The sequence below is a fragment of the Desmodus rotundus genome, chromosome 10, assembly GCF_022682495.2.
Source record: "Desmodus rotundus isolate HL8 chromosome 10, HLdesRot8A.1, whole genome shotgun sequence".
Lineage (NCBI taxonomy): Eukaryota > Metazoa > Chordata > Mammalia > Chiroptera > Phyllostomidae > Desmodus > Desmodus rotundus.
In genome coordinates, this window is record NC_071396.1 from 64,659,163 (window position 1) to 64,673,914 (window position 14,752).

The 14,752-nt window shown below is 36.4% G+C and overlaps 1 protein-coding gene across 1 annotated transcript in view; it reads left to right on the forward strand.

Moving 5' to 3' along the window:
* PIEZO2 (piezo type mechanosensitive ion channel component 2) overlaps positions 1 to 14,752 on the forward strand; it is a 504,531-nt gene that overhangs the window by 274,053 nt on the left and 215,726 nt on the right. The window contains exon 5 of the mRNA XM_045187937.3: positions 7,678 to 7,840. Within this exon, the coding sequence (XP_045043872.2) occupies positions 7,678 to 7,840 (163 nt within the window). The remainder of the gene's footprint in view (positions 1 to 7,677; positions 7,841 to 14,752) is intronic.

A 14,752-nucleotide genomic window follows, 5' to 3' on the forward strand; every position in this document is an offset into this window, starting at 1 on the left:
GTTGTTTTTCATCTTACACTTTTATCCCCACCTCCAAGAGAACCTGGTAGCTCACCAGGTGGGCAGTTTGACCAATGTTTTGTCTTTAACATGGAAGGTAGAACACTCAGAGTGTGCCCCCAGGGTGGTGCAGCTCTGTTTTTATGAATGTTATGGTGGAGTTTTCTCTTTAGTTATGAATAAATTTTTTGGAGACTTCACACGATGATCTGTAGGTATTCGTACTGTGAGGAAGGATGGAATATCCTTTTAAATTCAGAGAAAATAAGTAAAAATGCCAGGTAGAGGACTTTGGATTTGATGTTATTGGTTTTGGGGTATTGTTTACAGTCTTGCCCAATAGAGTCACATGGTCAAAGAAGTGAGTTTTATTGTTACTGTTTTGGGTGAGGTCCAACCACTTTGTTTTATTTTGGTTTTTGTTTGTGTGTTTTAGAATTTTGACAACAGTACTGGTTTTTTAGTAAATGTTGAACTACCAGCTCTCTTCGGGAAAAGAACACAATTTGCAACATTGACCAACTTCCATGACATAAGTACTCCCACTGTGGTTGATTTCAAGGTAGTTATATATATTGTCACTGAACATAGGGCTGGAACCAACCAGCTGTAGCACACTCCTGAGCAGCCAAGTGCACAAGGATGAGTACATGACAGTCCCCTTAGTCCTTTCTTCCCTTTCTCTTCTCTTTATCCTGTGAATGTCCTCTGTCAAACCAAGGACCTTGGCACTCTCTCAATTGACCCTCTACCTCATAAACAACAAAATGAAAAGCCAGCAGTACAATGATATAAAAATGAAGTATGTGTTATAGCAAGTTCTCACTATGAAGTGAGTGATTAAAATAGTCAAATACTCACACAAATCCAGCCAGTAATGTGCAAAGTATTTTGAATATCCAGCACCAACTCATACCTTTAGGTAACTAGAAATTGGCATTTAATTGCCATTTTATTAGTAAAATTCATGGAAGTGAGCTAATTGTTTGGCGTCTCTAATTCATCAACTTTGGATTCCCTTGATTTGACTACTGAAAGTGATTCTCAATAAATGTTACATTTCTTTCCAGAGTCTCTGAATCTTTTTCCATTCACATAAAATATATTGGTCCTGCTATATATGACTTGCTATATGAAGTCAAATATTAAATAAAAAGGAGCTTTTATGCTTATTGTTAAGACATATGTGGGAAGCAGTTAAAATCAGAGTCCTATGTCTTTCACTGCTTTTACTATTCAATATACATTCACTTTATTTGTCTGCTCTTAAAGTGACATATTAAACCTGCATGACTGATGAAGCCGAATGAGACAGAGTCATGCTTCAACTTAAGGAAAACAAAAACAAAAGCAGACCGACTCTCAGTGCCTGAACTTCAGAGGCCACCTGAGAGCAAGGTCCAACCACTTTAATAGTTTGTATTCTTTTAATAAGGCTCATTTGATATTTTACTCATTTTTTGGAATTCAATTGAAGTTGATATTTCTATCAACTATGAACCAAAGGACATGCCCCCCCCCAAAGAGTGGCATAAAATGGGAGTGTTCTTCTTGAACCCTTTAAGGTGCGTGTGTGGTTGTGTTTATGCCCAGATGATCATTGTCAGCATTTCCTGAAACCATGAGGTACTTCTTTCCCAACTTTATCTCAATCTTGCTGCCTTCTTATTTTGGATTTTCTTAGTCATAATGAAATTTTAAAGTTAGGAAGGCCTTAGAAGTAATTTTGTCAGTGAGAAAGAACTTAGAAAAGTAATTTGCCTGTTAACGTACATACTCATCTCACTCTTCTTTAGACTTTGACAGGAAAATGGTAATTGAGTTTGATTAATGAGTCAATCAGACCAACTACGAGCATGACCATTATGGCATCAGTTGGTCACTATCTTTCCCACTCAAGGTAGTTGATTTAATGCTTTTCAAATATGTTCTACACAAGGAAACAGTATTACCATCGTGACTATGAAAGATAATATGTTTTTACCTACCAACCAACTTTCAAGCAGCTTAAGTACTTGAACATTACCAATACTGTTGACTGTATCCCTCTCCCTCTCCCTTACCCAGAAATACTTGTTATTTTCATGTAGTTCTTTATGCCCAAGTCCCTAAGTGGTTAATGTTCTGAATGTTTGCTACTTCTATTTCCTTCCTTCCTTCCTTCCTTTCTTTTTTTTCTTTTCTTTTTTCTCAACTTTATGCTTGTGAGGTACATAGATGTAGATCTAGGTCACACATACATTTACACTAACATTGATTTATAGTATTTATCTTATCTTATGGATATATCCTTATTTAGTCTATTTATTGACTTCTTGAAGGATATGTAGGTTATTCCCCATTTCCAGTTTCCTCAGCACCCTTTCGAGAAGTATAATCACTCTGAACAAATAAAATCAATGTGACTATAACAAAATTGGAATGGAAATGTTTGACTGTTTAAGAGAACAAGGAACTTCTGGCCAAGATGCAGACATAAGTAGATACACTGTGCCTCCTCACACAACCAAAAGAAGGACAACAACAAATTTAAAAACCAAAATAACCAGAACTGCCAGAAAATTGAATGGTATGGAAGTCATACAACCAAGGAATTATAGAAGAAACATTCATCCAGACTGGTAGGAGGGGCAGAGTCGGGCAGCTGAAGCAGAGAGGACACACTGCAAGGGAGCAGCTGGAGGACGGGGGTGGGTGAGGCAATGGCTGGTGGACCAGGCGATCCCATATTTGTGTGTGGATAAACTACAAGGAACAACAGGGGAGCGAGACAGACCATGCAACCCAGGGTTCCAGTGCAGGAAAATAAAGCCTCAACACCTCTGACTGAAAAAACCTGTGGGGATTGAGGGAGCAGGAGAAACTCCCAACTTCACAGGAGAGTTCATTGGTGAGACCCACAGGTCTCACTAGAACATACAAAAATCCACCCACCTGGAAATCAGCACCAGAAGGGCCCAATTTCTTTGTGGAAACTGGAGGAAGTAACTAAAAGCTGGCTGAGAGCTCAGCAAGTGACACTGTTCCTTCTCTGACCCTTGTCCCACATAGAGTGCCACAACACAGCAACATGGGTTGCCCCACCCTGGCAAATACATAAGGCTCCACCCCTTACTATGTAACAGGCAAGCTGTGACAAAAATAAAATGTGGCCCAAATGAAAGAACAGATCAAAGCTCCAGAAAAAAATACAACTAAGGGGTGAAGAGATAGCCAACCTATCAGATGCGTTCAAAACACTGGTAACCAAGATGCTCACAGAAGTGGCTGAGAATGGTTGCAAAATAGAGTAAAAAGTGAAGGCTATGAAAAGTGAAATAAAGGAAAATGTACAGGGAACCAACAGTGACAGGAAGGAAACCAGGACTCAAATCATTGGTTTGGAGCAAAAGGGAGAAATAAACATTCGACCAGAACAGAATGAAGAAACAAGAATTCGAAAAAAATGAGGAAAGGCTAATGAACCTCTGGGACAACTTTAAATGTTCCAATATATGAATCATAGAGGTGCTGGAAGGAGAATAGGAAGAGCAAGAAAATAAAAACTTATTTGAAAACATAATGAAGGAGAAATTTCCTAATCTGGCAAAGGAAATAGACTTCCAGGAAGTCCAGGAAGCTCAGAGAGTCCCAAAAAAGTTGGACCCAAGGAAGCACACACCAAGGCACATCATAATTACATTACCCAAGATTAAAGATAAGGAGAGAATCTTAGAAGCATCAAGAGAAAATGAGACAGTTGCCTGCAAAGGAGTTCCCATAAGACTATTAGCTGACTTTTCAAAAAATCCTTCCAGGCAAGAAGGGGCTGGAAGGAAGTATTCAAAATCATGAAAGGCAGGACCTACATCCAAGATTACTATATCCAGAAAGCTATCATTTGGAATAGAAGGGCAGATAAAGTACTTCCCAGATAAGGTAAAGTTAAAAGAGTTCACCATCACCAAGCCTGTATTATCTGAAATGTTAAAGGGATTTATCTAAGAAAAAGATAAAAAATATGAACACTAAAATGACAACAAACTCACAACTACCAACAACTGAACCTAAAAAACAAAAACAAAAACCAACTAAGCAAACAACTAGAACAGGAGGAAATTCACAGAAATAGAGATCACATGGAGGGTTATGAGCAGGGAGGGGGAGGGGAGAGAATGGGGGAAAATGTACAGGCAATAAGAAGCACAAATGGTAGGTACAAAATAGACAGGGGGAGGTTAAGAATAGTATGGACAATGGAGAAGCCAAAGAACTTGTATATATGACCCATGCACATGAACTAAGGTGAAGGAATGCTGATGGTGGGGGGGAGGGGTACAGGAAGAGGGGAATAAAGGGGAGAAAAAAATAGGACAACTGTAATAGCATAATCAATAAAATATATTTAAAATATAAAAGAGAGAACATGATGTTTTAAGCAATTTAGTACATGCTTTTATGTATGAAAAGTGTAATTGTCATATGGCTAGAAAGCAGCAATATTTAGGATAATATTTTATGTAGAAATATATACCTAGGTCTTATTAATTTATTTATTAAAATAGTACTTCTATGCAAAATCTGGTTAGCCTGGTTTCCAAATGCAGATTTACTCAAAATTTAATTTATTGTTAAATGCACAGTAATGTATACTTATAATTAGTTTAGAAGGCTTTACACATCTATTACTCTATGCTGTGCACTGTCTCTGGATACTTTAATTTACTCTATTGAGTTAGCCAACCTGTGTGAGAAGAAAACTCTCAAATCTACCCCTTCAGCCATGACTCCTCTCCCAGGTACAGATCTCATGTGGCTCCCAACATGAACTATAGCTTCTGCACCTGAATGTCTTAATCATATCTCACAGTTAATATGAAAACACCACCTCTGGACCCAACATTTCTTTAAATCTGTGCCATGAACACTAGGTCAGAAGAATATAATAGATATTAGATAAAATTTTGAAGAAACAGTTGTGGTCAAATAAATTTTGGAAACAGAGGCTTAAATAACCTGAAATTTATTTAAGCCTCAACAGTACTTTACTATAGTTATATGCATTATGATTTTCAAACACTTTTGGACCCAAGACTTTTTCTTTTGTTTTGCCTTGTTTTGTTTTAATTCACAGCATTTCTGAGGACTAGCATTCTGATGAATGTACTTTAGTAAACACTGGTGTGAACAATGAAGAAGGAATTTTTATTGATAAGACGGTCCCCTAATGACATATCAATTAGAGTATGACCTGTTCATTATGCACAGTCTTCAATAGATTCTTCAAAGTGTCATTGTTTCTGCAATGGAGGCATTATGAAGCACTGCTTTGGTAACACAGCAGGCCAAGAGTAGTAGTCAATGGGTTAGCACCTCTGAGGCCTAATGATTCCACTCTAAATTGGGACTGTAGCCCAATTTGGATCCAGTAGCTGAATTTTCTCACAGCAGGTAGAGCAATTGCTTTTGCAAGCTGCATTCATTTACTCCTTTAATATATGTATGCTATGAAATGTCTCTTGGGACCTAGAAGCACAAAGCTAAGGCTGTTTGTTGTCTCAAAGGAACTATTTGCAAATTGGGAGTTAATGCAGTCCACAGGTGGGAGAGGAATAAGGCTCTGCTCTGGCTTCCTAAGTCTCTGCTGTGGTACAAGAAGCAGCTGAAGCCACAGCTGGAGTTCCTGTTACCTTTCCTGTAAGAACTCTTTGCCCCCTAAACTCACTAAGTTCGTGCTTTCCATAAAATGCCAGTTGTTTTGTTTTCCATGAAAAAGCTGTAATAACCTTTTCCACCAAATCCATCTTGATCCCCTATCTTCTCATTCTAATGATACTAATTCTCACTTGTGCTGTTTGATCGTTAGGCGTAGACTAAAAGTGTACAACTGATCTCTACATTTTCCTATGATAAAAGCAACCATCAAAAGTCATTATAAATTTAGTTTGGATGAGGTTTTCTTAACCAAACTCTCTTAGACTTGTCCCAAAGGAAAGGAATTTGTCATTTTAAAAAACCTCTGACATACAACCATGTTTGTTTTATTTTTGGAGCTAAGGGGATCTCTTATTACTTTCATGTTTCTGGTTCAGAAAAGGTTAGAGCCATTTGTAAAAATGAGACTTATGCAGAGCATGCCATCTTCCAGACCTATTTTTTTTCTTTAAAAAAAGCAAATTAAATTGATCTGAAGATTTTTTCCTAGAATATCCTAATTAGAATACACTGCCTAAGACTTACTTTTATATGTATTATAGTAACAAATAAATGAAAATGATAAACATACAACAGTAGTTGAGTAGTTAAATAAATACTACTAACTGACCATGAGCATGATAATGTTTCAAAATCACCAATGAAAATGGTGATTTTCATTGATGAAAATCAGCTATGAAAATGCTCATGATTTAAACAAATTAGTTTTTTAAAACAATAGGTAAAGGATGAGATTAGTTTTGTTAACATTAAATGTGCTCATCTATGCATAGAAGGGAGATTGGAAGCAGAGGCCATGTGGACACATACATGAGAATACAGTAGTAGAAAGCATAAAATTTGGACTTCCAGAAACTTGAGTATAATTCTGTTTTTTCCCTCTCTATGACACTAGGAAAATTTGTTTGCTTTTTTAAGCCTTAGTTTTTTTTCATATCTAACAGAAGGTTAAATAATAATGCCTAACTCTATATGGTACTTAGTTGGATTAAATAATACATGCTAAGCTCTTAGCATGAAGCAATTGCTCTGTAGTGGTAGACATTATTACTACCTTTTTAATTTACCAAAATGTTACCAATGGTTATTTCTAGGTGAGGGAGGCCTTGTGATTTGTTGTGTCTTTATGCTTTTATCAAAATATATAATACATGTAATGTTCATAGGTATTTAATATAGTATATATTTAATTACATAAAGTATATATGAAAAAACATATATCTTTACATGGTATACATTCTTATCTTATGCCTCTTGTCTCTAAACAAGTTTTATTTCTGATAACATTGATTCACTTTTATTTGACTCAAATGAGATAAAGAAGGCAAATAGTGTCATCTCTCCGACACCGAGGAAGAACACGGCTCTGAGAAGTCCTCCGGTGGAGTGCGGCTCCTGGACGTCATACTGGCAGGGAGCCCACATCTTCTAATTCCAAGTTCACTTTTAGTTCTCCAAGACTAAAAGAAAAAAACAGACTTCTCTACCTTTTGGAATAGCATGGAAAACAAAATCAATTTAGAATTACAAATAATGAAGAGGTGCTTGATTGAAGGATTACTTTAACTTTTTTTTTGTATTTCTTCCCTTCTAGCTTTAATCTATATCTTAGGTAAAATCTCTCCTAGCTACAAGTATATGTCTAGTTTTTAAATGCTTCAGCGAGAGTGCAAACACCCATATCTGGACTAGAAATGTGGTGGTTTATTTAATAACAATATAATTTATTAGCATGTTTTGAGAGTGAGAATTGATTTGGGGTTCTTTATAATATTTCTGGAACTCCAGGGAAACCCTGGGACCTTCCTAAATCTTAGATTATATAAAACTCTGAGGTCAATGAAAAGCTTTTGGCACCTTCAGAACAGAAACTAAGTATCCCTTATTTTAAATCATTAAGAAGATTCAAACATACTTTATGGTAGTTTATCTGTGGAAATATAAAAACAATTAAATTTCCTCCCCCTTTTTTTCTTTTCACAGCTTAAAAGGAGCTGATGCTGGCAATGGGATCAGAGTGTATGTACCTGATATTGGGATGTTCATTGCTAGTCTGACCATCTGGCTCATTTGTAGAAACATCGTTCAGAAACCAGTGACAGAAGAAGCAGCACAATATAACCTGGAGTTTGAAAATGAAGAATTGGTAAATCTGACTTCATGAATTTTTCTTTAATTTCTGAGTGCCTTGACCCTTAATAGGTGTGGAAGTGTAATAGTAATTGCTAAGAATGCACAGTGCTGTACTGTGTGTGGCTTAAATTTCTGTAGTCCTGATGGGTGGGCATTCTAATCTACACTTTGGCCATGAAGAGACAAGTTTAGGGAATGTGAGTGCCACAATTCCTGAGGCATTCATCCCCTATGGCCAGAACTTGACCCTTTTCACTCTTCCAAACTATCATAAAAAAAATAATTTCACATTTAAGGGAAACTTTCAGGTCTGTGTACCTTGCTCTTCAGAGAGGAGTTGTGTTAACTTAGCATGGTTTTATCAAGTTATTTTAAAGTGTTCCAGAGAAAAACAATATGCATTTAGAAAAGTATAAAAAATTTTTTAATTTCTTTTTTTGGGGGATCAAAAAACTATGGTATATTTACACAATGGAATTCTATGCAGCAGAGAGAAAGAAGGAGCTTGTACCCTTTGCAACACCATGGGTGGAACTGGAGAGCATTATGCTAAGTGAAATAAGCCAGATGGTGAGGGACAAATACCATATGATCTCACCTTTCACTGGAACATAATCAACAGAAGAAAAGTATAAGAATTTTGAAAATTAAGAAAAAATGAAGTAAAATGTATGTTAATTTTGAGCTATGTTTTTTATGAGGAAGGATTTCAGGAGAAGCTGTTGAATTGGGGAGCATGTCAAATTTGACTACTTAGTGAATGGGAGCTTACCAGATAACTTGTCACACTGTCCCCAACCTGCTTTGGAACACTGCTATGTTCTAATAACTGTAATTTGTTAAGTGAGTTTAGGTGGCATTGATTTAAAAAGTAATTGATTTAGTAATTTAAAATGAAATTTATAAAGGAAAATTTACTTAAAAGACTCCATTTGGACATTTGACACAAACACCACTACCAAATATTTTTATTTATAAACTGTGCAAGAAACTGAACTTGTAAAACTGAAGTTTTAGAACTTATACTAAGAATAGTAACTGCAAAGACATCAAAGGAAGAAAATTCTTACTTATGGCAAATGACTTCCATGCTTACAACTAAGCAGCAACTGCCTGCCATACTTATGGAAACAAAACAATAAAGAAAGAGGATATAATTCAGTAAACCTATGCAAACTAGAAATGATATTATTACCTAAAATCTTTATGGGTAACAACAGATATACAATCACATTGCATATCAATATTCTGCTATTTTTAAGGCAAACATTAAAAAGGTACTTGGTGTAAAAAATAATTATTTCAAGGTAGCAACTAAGCATATCTTGCATTAAGTTTACAACCTATAAATTTGTCAGTGTCCTAAAAATAGATAAAACTGTGAAACTTCCTTTTCTTCTTGTTGAGTTTACAATTTTAAGACAGAAAATTTTAAATTTTAGTATCTATATTTACATTTGAATTTTTCTTTTATTATATTTACAGTTTTGAAAAGCATCTGGTTTAAATAACCATTCCCCCAAATTATCCAAGTTCAGTGAAAGTAAACCTATTAACTCAAGCTCTCCAGTCTTAGGATTTTTTATTATTGTTTCTTATAAAGGCAAGCTTGTTTTTCAGTGATCCTCATATCATAGGTAAGGAGTAAAAGGATATTTGTTAGAAATTGAGTCAACTCTGATGTCTGACTTCGAAGCTACCTAATGGTGACTTTGTGATGTTGAAAAAAATTGTTTATTCTTTCTCTTTCTGGAAAATGGGAATTGTAATAATACCTACACCACAGAGTTGTGAGTACTGAATGACACCTCAAATGAAAAACAGCAAGCACCGCAGTGTGTGCTCCTTTGTATTTGTTAATAAAATGCTACTTGCTCCTCAATGTGTTCATCTCCAATTTGAGAGGCAGTAGAGCAATTTTTAAATTTCAAATTCAAGGTCCTCTTATGACAATAGAGAGTTAAGTTGGATGGTATGTTTGAGGGTGATGCACTCAGGGGGAAAAACCATTTTAACAGACAACCATGAATGAATTACAAAGCCTGTTATAAAAAGAACTTCTGTCTCCAAGGACAAATGCTTTTTTGCCATAGGGCTAGGAGAACCTATACCAAGCGGAAGAAGGATGAAAGTTAGCTGGTGAAGAAGAGACACAAAGCTATTACATAGGCTAATTCTAAAATCATGTTTCCTTCCTGACTTCATTCAATTCTCAAAGATAAACTTATGGTACCTCTCTCCCACTAGAAATTTGTTTAAGTATCCTTACCCCATATTTTATTAATCACATCATTTAATTACAATAAGAAGGATGGCTACTCTAAACATTACTTATTTGGGGCTTTGAAAAATATTAAATATCATTATTATAAGGTTGATTTCCTCTCAGTTAAATTTGTTTTGGCCTGATTTAGATAATAATTTGTATTTTCTTAGCATATTCCAGCTTACCAGGTGGCCCAAAAGGACAGGCTGGTGTGTGAATCTGAGATAAATCCACAAGGAAAATTTTTCTTACATGTGAAAAATTTGGTTTGAGTCTGAAAAGAATAGATTTACACAGCCAAAATAAGCAAGGCAATTTATTTTATTTTGAAGGCCTCAACATATTTCCTGCTACTTAAAAATCTTGGCATTTGTACTCTAGATTGTTTGGTTTTTGAAGATTCCTTTGAAAGAATAGTGTTTACTGGCATTGTGTCTTCTTTCATTTATCTCAGTGGAGAAATGGCAACATAAATGCACTGGTGCTTGGGAGAATTCCTTTTCAAATCCAGCATTGTTTTAAAGTAGCGATTAATCCCTGGAGAGGAATCTTGAGTCTCCCCTAATCTTCATGGACTTGATGATGAGCCCAAGTTTGCTGTTTTTTAAGGGCATTACAAATCCAAGGATCCCCCCTGAAGATACTAGCAGCATATGGAGGCTAGCAGCAGGTGGGAGACTGACTTGCTCCTGCATTTTACAGAAAGCAGACCTTAGTAAGGCAAACAAATCCTCAAGTGCCATAGAAGGTTTTCATGTGATATATCTGTGGTCTTTTTGGTTTGTTCATTTTAGTTCACAAGCAGACCTACAAATCATAACTGGGAGAAAGATTCATATTCCTAAATCTTAAAAAAATAAGTTGGGCTATGAAAATTAAATTGTGTAAAAGAAGGTTGCCTGTGCAATGACACACTATGGAATTTCAACAAACTGATACTAGTCATATATTTCTATACTTTTAATTTTATCTAGCTATTTAATGAGATTTCAGGTCTTATTTTTGAAGCAAATTGTATTTTAATATATTTGTTGGGAACCGCCCTGCCTGGTTTCAGAGGCTGTGACCCCTCATGGTTAAGGCTGAGTCAGAGTTGGGACCATAAGCCACTAAGGAGACAAAGCTTGTCTCCCTGGCAGGTGTACCACCTCTGCCCACTTCACCCTGCTTGGCCCTGAGCTTGGCCAGTTAGCCAATGACGGGTAAGAATCCTCAAGGGAGGATCAACCTAAGACAGGCTCTGGTCATGGAAGAGGCCCGCAGGGAAGGACTCGGGGGGCTGTAGAAAAAGGGGGTTATGGACCCTCGCCCCTCGGCTTTGAAATAGCCTCAGTCCTCATTCTGTCTGCAAGAAGTCTCCTAATCTCTTGGCTGCCTTACTTCCCTTGCCTGAGTTAAGCCTGAAACAATAACAGAGGACAGTGCAGTCCTGTGCTGGGAGGGGCGGATTCCCTGGGGAATCAGGCCTAACAAAAATACATACACTCCTGTGAAACCTACTTAATTTGTACCCTCAGTTTAAGAGATAAGGGTCCAGACCTGAGATGAGTCCTAAAGTTTTATGGCCCTCTAACTAATTGGCTGTAACTCAGAATAAGCCCTCAGAGTTCTCTGTAAATCTTGTATTGTTTAACCCTTACTGGCTGACAATGACTGATGAGCTTTATCCTATTCCTATGCGAATAAACCTAATAAAAGCCCCTGGAGAGAGAGGCTTGGGGCCCTTCTCCCCTTGAGAGAAATGGCCACCTTTCCTCCCCAAGCAGATCATGTCTTGGTAGTGTTTTTCTTCGTCCGTGGCGGAACCGGTGGCGGGGGGGGGGGGGGGCTGCATTAAAGCCCCCCGACATATATTTTAAACCAAATTTATGATAAATTAAATGTTTATTCAAATAGGAATTTGAGTCATGACTTGGTCTGCTTAAAGAAGCATCTTCTACATAGTCTGTCAAATCAAATATGAAGGATGAAAAGAATATTCCAGTATAAGTCATCCACCATTTATTAAAACTTCAGGAATGCAACAGTTAGGTCCTGCTAATACTATTTGGAACTTCATTCTGAACCTCAAAAACTGCACTGGCCTTTCTAATACCTAACTTCTTTTAGGCAAATGTGGCACCTGCATTCTGTCACATACGATGACCAACTTGGGTGTGTGCTTTAAGTCCCAGCTTTGAGATTCATGTTACTATTTTTTAAAGAAGCAAAGAATGGAAGAAGTCAACCTTTTCACTGTCATCTTTTAATTAGTCATTCAGCATCTGCTCTGTTCTCACTTGAGATTTAGTACAAAGTCACTCGCTTTCAATTTTCTAGGTCTTATTTTTTCAAGCACACAGACGTCGTCATCTGAAACATGGAATCATTCACAAGGATAAGAAGCTGGACAGCTGCCCAGCTGCCCTGCAAACCTTGCACTTCATTACTTTTGCTGCCTCTGCAGATCACTCTCAGACACTTGGCAAAATCTTAACTGTCATATGTCCCTCAAAATGCAGCACACTTGGTCTGCCTTCTCTGGGTTAAACCCATTCACAATTTTGGTGTACTTTTAATTCTAGTGATTTTAGAAGCCATTAATTTAAATAAAGAAAAGTTTTTACTTGGAGGAAATTATTGGCCTGCTGTCTTCAATAAATCTTCAGTATTACAGTGTGAGTGTCAGTATGAGTACCACAGAGACTAGTTAGGTTTGGGTCCATGACTAACTTTATCCCCCACAATATCTTCCAGCTACATCTCACTGGACACAAGGTGACAGCATGGATTCCCACTCATTTTTTCTTCTGATAAGGTACACCTGGGGAGCATACTCATATGATAGTCAGTCAAAGGCACCATTGTCACATAGAAGGTCAGGGATGTTATTACTAATAGTAGTAGTAGTAGTAGCAGTAGTAGTAGTAGTAGTAGTAGTAGTAGTAGTAATAGCATAAATATTATTTTTAAATTACATTTTACATTCAACACTATTTTATATTATTTTCAAAGGTGGAGCACAGTGGTTAGACAATCACATGCTTCACACAGTGATTCTGCTGATATTTTAAATACCCACCTGACACCAAACTTTGTTATTACAATATTATTGACTATATTCCCTATGCTGTACTTGTACATGGAGATGTACTTTACATCTCCATTAATATTTTGTGACTACCAGTTAGTACTTTGTAATCCCTTCACTTTTTTCACCTGACCACTAACTTCCCACCCCTCTGGCAACCATCGGTCTGTTCTCTGTATCTATGTCTATTTTAATTTTGGTTTTTTATTTATTTTGTTCTTTAGAGTAAAATCATATGGTATTTGTCTTTCTCTGTCTGACTTACTTCACTTACCACAATATCTTCTAGTTCTACCTATGCTGCCAAAAATAGTGTAATTTCATTTTTTATGGCCAAGTCATGTTCCATTGCATGCACGTATTACCACTTTTTTATCCACCCATCTACTGATGGGTACTTGGGTTGCTTCCATGTCTTGGCTATTGTAAATAACACATGGGTGCATACATGTTTCAAATTAGTGTTTTGGTGTTTGGATATACACTCAAAAATGGAATCACTGAGTCAAAATGCATTTCCATTTTAAATTTTTTGAGGAAGCTCCATACTGTTTTCCACAGTGACTGCACCAATCTGCATTCCCACAACAGAACATGAGAGTATCCTTTTCTCCACATTCTCACCAACACTTATTGATTGTTGATTTATTGATGATAGCCATTCTGACAGGTGTGAGGTGATATCTCATTTTGTTTTTAATTTGTATTTCTCTTGTGATTAGTGATGTTGAGCATCTTCTCTTATGCATATTGGCTATCTGTATGTCCTTTTTGAAGAAATATCTGTTTAGGTCCTCTGCCCACTCTTTAATTGGATTTTTTTTGGTGTTGTGCATCTGAGTTCTTTATAAATTTTTGATATAAACCCCTTATTAGGTGCATTGTTGGTAAATATCTACTCCCATTCTGTAAATTGCCTTTTTGTCCTGTTGATGGTTTCATTTGCTCTGCAAAAGCTTTTTAATTTGATGTAGTTACATTTGTTTATTTTCTCTTTTGTTTCCCTTGCCCGAGGAAATATATCAAACAAAAATATTGCTGGGAGAAACATCAGATTTTACTGCCTGTTTTCTTACACGAGTTTTATGGTTTTGAGTCTTACAGTTAAGTCTTTAATTCATTTTTACTGTTTTTCTTGTATGTGATATAAGAAGGTGGTCTAGTTTCATTTCTCTGCTTGTACCTGTCTAATTTTCCCAATACCATTTTGAATAATACCACATTGAATAAATTATCTTTAGCCCATTGTATGAGCTTGCTTCCTCTGTCAAATTTAATTGAATGTAAAAGTGTGGGTTTATTACACAGCTCAAAATTCTGTTCCATTGGTCTATGTGCCTGTTTTTATGCCACTACCATGCTATTTTGATTACTATATTCTTGTAGCATAGTTTGATATCCAGTAGCATGATACCTCCAACATTTTTCTTCTCTCTCAAGATTGCTGATCCTATTCAGGGTTTTTTGTGGTTCCATATAAATTTTTGGATTATTTTTTCTAGTTCTGTGAAAAACACATTGGTATTTTGATAGGAATTGGATTGACTCTATAGGTTACTTTGAATCATTTTAACTATGTTCATTCTTTC